The sequence below is a fragment of the Astyanax mexicanus genome, chromosome 15, assembly GCF_023375975.1.
Source record: "Astyanax mexicanus isolate ESR-SI-001 chromosome 15, AstMex3_surface, whole genome shotgun sequence".
Classification (NCBI taxonomy): domain Eukaryota; kingdom Metazoa; phylum Chordata; class Actinopteri; order Characiformes; family Acestrorhamphidae; genus Astyanax; species Astyanax mexicanus.
The window spans coordinates 14,039,253-14,044,828 of record NC_064422.1 but is presented as its reverse complement, the minus strand read 5'-3'; the positions used below and the strand labels follow the sequence as shown (position 1 = coordinate 14,044,828).

The window sequence follows — 5,576 nt, the reverse complement described above, 5'->3', positions numbered from 1 at the left end:
ACTAGGTAACTCACTTGCTCACTGAGTAAGTAACCTGCTAACTCATTAGCTCACTGAGTAGGTAACTCACTAGTTCACTGACTAAGTAATTCACTAGCTCACTGAGTAGGTAACTAACTAGTTCACTGGCTAGATAACTCACTAGTTTGCTGGCTAGGTTGCTCACTAGCTCACTGAGTAGGTAACTAGCTAACTCACTAGCTCATTGACTAAGATAACTGACTAGTTCACTGATTAGGTAACTAGCTAACTCACTAGCTCATTGACTAAGATAACTGACTAGTTCACTGATTAGGTAATTAGCTAACTCACTTGCTCATTAACTATCATAATTTGCGTGTGAATATTTAGCACATCTTGCTAATGTGAGCTTTTAAATGGAGTGAAACAGAGAATAATATAACATAATATAACATTAAACATAACGTTTGTATAATATTTAATTGCAAAAGTATCTGCTGCTGTTGCTGTTTGCTGGAAGCTGCTGTTCACTCCGTGTTTGGAAGGACGCTTGAAGCTGGCGGGTGTTTGGGGGCGTGGTCAGTCTCAGACGAGGGTTCAGGGAACCCGCCAGTCCACAACCAGCTGACCAATGGAGATTCAAGGGGAACCCCTTCTTCTAAGCCCCGCCCACCCGTGAAAACTGTGCCAAAACTCAGAAGCAAAAAACTGAAGCAGAAGCAAAAGAGGGATTCCAGAAGCAAAAGTCTTTAACAGAAAAATCCAAAAAAATCCACAGAAAATTCACAAAAACACAAAAATAAAAGCAAAGACCAAACTGAAATAATTTTCAAATAACTGCAAAGGATAATAAAATAACCAAGTATATTTAAAAATATATATTTGCTTTATATTTTTTCTCTTTTGAATTTGTAACATACAATTTTTGCTTTTGATTCCTAACATTTTGATTGCGGATTTATTTTTTTGTGTAAAACTTTTGGCACAAAATTCACTCCATAGATCAGAGTCTAGACTGAAGAACTGTAGATCACCAGTATGGGGTAAACATGACTGCAATGAAACCCACAATTCTGGAGTCATCTGTTCAGGCAAGCTACACTATGTTCATATAATATGTGCACTGTATTGAATAGTTACATTGTGTGTCTGTGCTGTCTGACTTTCATTTATTAAATCCTGTTGTTATCTCATTGTTTATGCTCTTGTGATATTTTAGGAGCCAGGCTGGTTTTAGGTTCTCGCTGCTCTGAGAGAGTGGAGGTTCTTCATGGAGAGAGCTGGGTCACAGTGTGTGATGCTGACTTTGACCAGCAGGGTGCAGAGGTTGTGTGTCGAGAGCTGGGCTGTGGTTCTCCTGTGAAGGTTCTGGGAGCAGCTGCGTTTGGTAGAGGGGAGGGTCAGGTGTGGTCAGAGGTGCTTCAGTGTAGAGGAAACAAATCTCAGACTCACTTCTGTCCAAAATCATCTTCACTCGAACACAACTGCTCCCATGATAATGATGTGGGACTGGTGTGTGCAGGTAAGAACTGCATTCAGCACAATGAGCCTGTGACTTCATCTATTCCTACTTAGACAGCCCTCTGTCTCAGTAGCTCAGCCCTGTGCTCCATTACCTGTTTGCCATTAAGACCTGGTGAAATTAAACATTTGTGACTTATTATACTGTTTGTTTGGGGTGAGGGTGTTATGTTTGTGCAGCATTACTGTTCTGGCATTTGTTTTTTAGTGGATAATAGTGTAATAAAGTGTAGGGGATCTGTGTTTGTCTAGAATACCTTGCAGTGTGAGTTTAAAAACATTAAAAACACAGCTAGCAGAAACTTCCTGGTGGATAGCACTAATTATAAACACAATAGACTTTGGACAAATGTAATGAGTTTCTCTAGTCTAACAGACACAAGAGACTGTTGTTTTGGAGATAATTTGTGGATTTTTGGAGCTGCAGTAACACATTATACAAAATGGCTACAGCAACATGTATCCATGTGAATCACATGTAATATTCTGGGTTGGAGTGGAACAGACTTAGAATACTTGTACTGGCAGCACATAGTTTAAAAGCAAGAATGGTGAATTAAGTATGTGTCTACTGTTCTGTTCCTCCAGTCCATTAAGCAGGTAACAAGACTGGTGGAGGTCATATAGTGTCTGGAAAATAACTGCTCACAGGATTGCCAACAAATTAAAAGTCTATGTGTATCTTTTTTATTTTTGTTATTTTGAAACTGTAAAGGGAAAAAATATTAAAAATGCTAAATAGACGTGTCCACTTCAATGTTATGTGTTCTAAACATTAGGTCATTTTTATTTCCTTCTGTAGTCACAATAATATACATTTTGATTAGGGGTGTCCTATGCTGGAGTTATCTGTTCAGGTAAAACACTGTAAACAGGGACTGTACATTATCTGCCATGTAGGCAAAGTGTACAGCACATATGATTTTTCTTTTTAACCCACCCTAAATCCTTGTTGATTGCCAAGGTAAATTGGTATGTTTAAACTGAGCAATCACCAAACTGTGCTGTACACTGGAATTCTCAACCAACAATTAATTTACTGATTTTTTTTTACTGATTTCATAATTTTGCTGATCCATATTAATTTGTTTAATGTAATTCATAGCTTTACTGAACTTATTTTGAATCCTTATACTCTCTTTAGTTTTTTCCAATGCATTTATGAATCATTCATTGTGCAATATTTAGCATCATCATGCTTAATCATTTATCATTACTGATAAATAAGCTTTCTTTTTTTCATGGTAATTTTTAGGAGTCCTGCTGGTTAATGGCTCTCGCTGCTCTGGAAGAGTGGAGGTTCTTCATGGTGAGAGCTGGTTCACAGTGTGTGATGCTGACTTTAACCAGCAGGATGCAGAGGTTGTGTGTCGGGAGCTGGGCTGTGGTTCTCCTGTGGAGATTCTGGGAGCAGCTGCTTTTGTTAGAGGGGAGGGTCCGGTGTGGTCAGAGGAGCTTCAGTGTAGAGGAAACGAATCACAGATTCACTTCTGTCCAAAATCATCTTCACTCAAACACAACTGCTCCCATGATAATGATGTGGGACTGGTGTGTGCAGGTAAGTGTTTTTCAAAAAAATGTTTCCCATTTTTACTCTTACTAGTTCATAATTCGGTAAATTTTTCTTGTTCTTATTTTCTCTTACACAGACAGTGTGAGGTTGGCGGATGGTGGCAGTCGCTGTGCTGGAAGAGCAGAGGTTTTTCACAGAGGACAGTGGGGAACAATTTGTGGTGCTGGTGCAAATTTCATAGCGGGTTTTGTCATGTGTAAAGAGTTGGGCTGTGGAGAGCCGTTTAGGACTGATGCAGCTGTTCCAGGATCTGCACCGATCTGGATGAGTCATGTGAAGTGTACTGGATCAGAGTCTACACTGAAACACTGTGGATCATTAGGGTGGGGTGAACACAGCTGTAATCATAATATGGATATTGAGCTTACCTGTTCAGGTATGTTTTAATTAGACAAAAACTGTAATACGTACGTATTACATGTATTACATTTGTGAACTTTCTGAGAATGTTTCGACACATCATAGACAAAATCAAATCAGAGATCATATGATGGAATGTCACTGTTTTGTATACCTATTCCGTATTAAATATTCTATTACATAGTAAATTCTGACAGTTACAGCTAATGTGAGAAGCAGTGATGTTTTTTTTAACATTTGCTTTGACTTTTATTTTATTGCTGAAAATATTAACCCAAGATATTGTCTAGTCAGTTTCATTTTGTTTGATTTAATTTAATAAAAAAGGGTCTGCAGTACTGATTTGCTAGAGCACAACATTTGTTTTCAAAATTATAACCTGAATGAAACAAAATGCATTAGTCCTTTCCACTTCCAGACAACTTCTCAAACACTTTATGTGCCAAAACAAAACCAGTCAACACACTGTAATTAGAAACATAGTGCCATTTCCAGCTTAACAATTTAGTGCTGGACGATATGACAAAACTTATATCACAATATATTAATTTTAGTCGATGTGTTATCGTTTTGATATAAATGTGTACAGCTCAACTGAACAACTTCCTGATGTGTACATTATCACACACTGAGATTGCCAGACTATGGTATTCTATACCACTCTGCTGTTTCGCTTAAAAAAAATCAGTCAGTAAAGATGCTGTAAATACTGTACATATCTTAAAAAAAATGTTATAAATTGATGCTCCTTTATTCGTATGCAAATTACAAAAAATATAAATGAAGGTCACACATGCCAGATATTCTAGGCTACTCTAAAATAGTTAACATTTTTACATTTATTATTACAATAACAGCTTAAATTCTTTGCTGTGTAATAATAAAATATACCAGCCCTGCTTAAAATGATTAAAAATAATATGCAAATATGGACAGAATTAAGATATCAAATATGGACAGAATTTAGATATTTAATTATATTTTGACCAAAAAAAAAAGTCAGAATAAAAAAAAAATAAATCTTTTGTTATGATTTTCAAAATGGCGGATTAGCCACTATGGCTATTTGGCGATGCCAACTGTTTTCCTAGCTAAATTAATCTGTATTATTAACATGGATGAATTGGATAGATTATGTGGTTTGATATGATCTGTGAACTGGGATCTAGCGTCGGAGGTCAGAGGGCACAAAGTAGGGTAATTAATGAGCAGTATTTTTGTTATTTGTGTTCATTTTTTTTATTCATTAATGAAGTGAACATGTTAATTTGACAACTCTAGTATTTTTTCATCTCATTACTAGCCTTCTGTTTTGTTTAGCATTTGTCTATTATACAAGTCTTTATTTAATCTGATTGTGAGAGAGAGAGAGATTTAACATTTTTGCATTACACACAGATCACAGGACATCCAGACTTGCTGATGGTCCTCATGTTTGCTCTGGGAGAGTGGAGGTTTTTCATGGAGCGTCTTGGTTCACAGTGTGTGATGCTGACTTTGACCAGCAGGATGCAGAGGTTGTGTGTCGAGAGCTGGGCTGTGGTTCTCCTGTGGAGGTTCTGGGAGCAGCTGCTTTTGGTAAAGGGAAGGGTCAGGTGTGGTCAGAGGAGCTTCAGTGTAGAGGAGATGAATCTGAGATTACTCTCTGTCCAATAACCTCTTCACACAAATACAACTGCTCTCATGGTAATGATGTGGGACTTGTATGTTCTGGTACAGTATAATATGTGATATTATCGTCTAACATTTCTTTATATAATATACAGTATAGGAGAGAACTTGCTCTTTTACGAGTCTCTTGGTTGTAAATTCAGGTCATACTCAGGCTCGGCTGATGAACGGCTCAGACTCCTGTTCTGGTCGAGTGGAGCTCCAGTACCTCAGTGAGTGGGGTACAGTGTGTGATGTAAGCTGGGATATGAGAGCTTCCAGTGTCCTCTGTGCTCAGCTGAAGTGTGGGAGTGCTGTGGCTGTGTTGGGGTCAGACTGGTTTGGGGAGGGGAGTGGCCGGATCTGGGCGGATGTGTTTGATTGTCAGGGGAACGAAACACACCTGTTAAAGTGTCCCATTTCATCATGGAGTCGAACTGCATGCTCTCATAAACAGGATGTTGGACTCATCTGCAGTGGTGAGCTTTTAAGAATCTTAAACATTCTTATC

The 5,576-nt window shown here is 38.0% G+C and overlaps 1 protein-coding gene across 1 annotated transcript; it reads left to right on the top strand.

The window, feature by feature from the left end:
- Positions 1–889: 889 nt before the first annotated feature.
- On the top strand, positions 890–5,236 carry LOC125781168 (scavenger receptor cysteine-rich type 1 protein M130-like; the record flags this gene model as incomplete). The annotated part of the gene is made up of 5 exons (XM_049464426.1): positions 890–1,052; positions 1,181–1,483; positions 2,738–3,040; positions 3,132–3,431; positions 4,814–5,236. Coding segments are annotated over 5 exons (1,395 nt in total), but the record flags the coding sequence as incomplete, so codon positions are not given.
- Between the last annotated feature and the right edge of the window lie 340 nt (positions 5,237–5,576).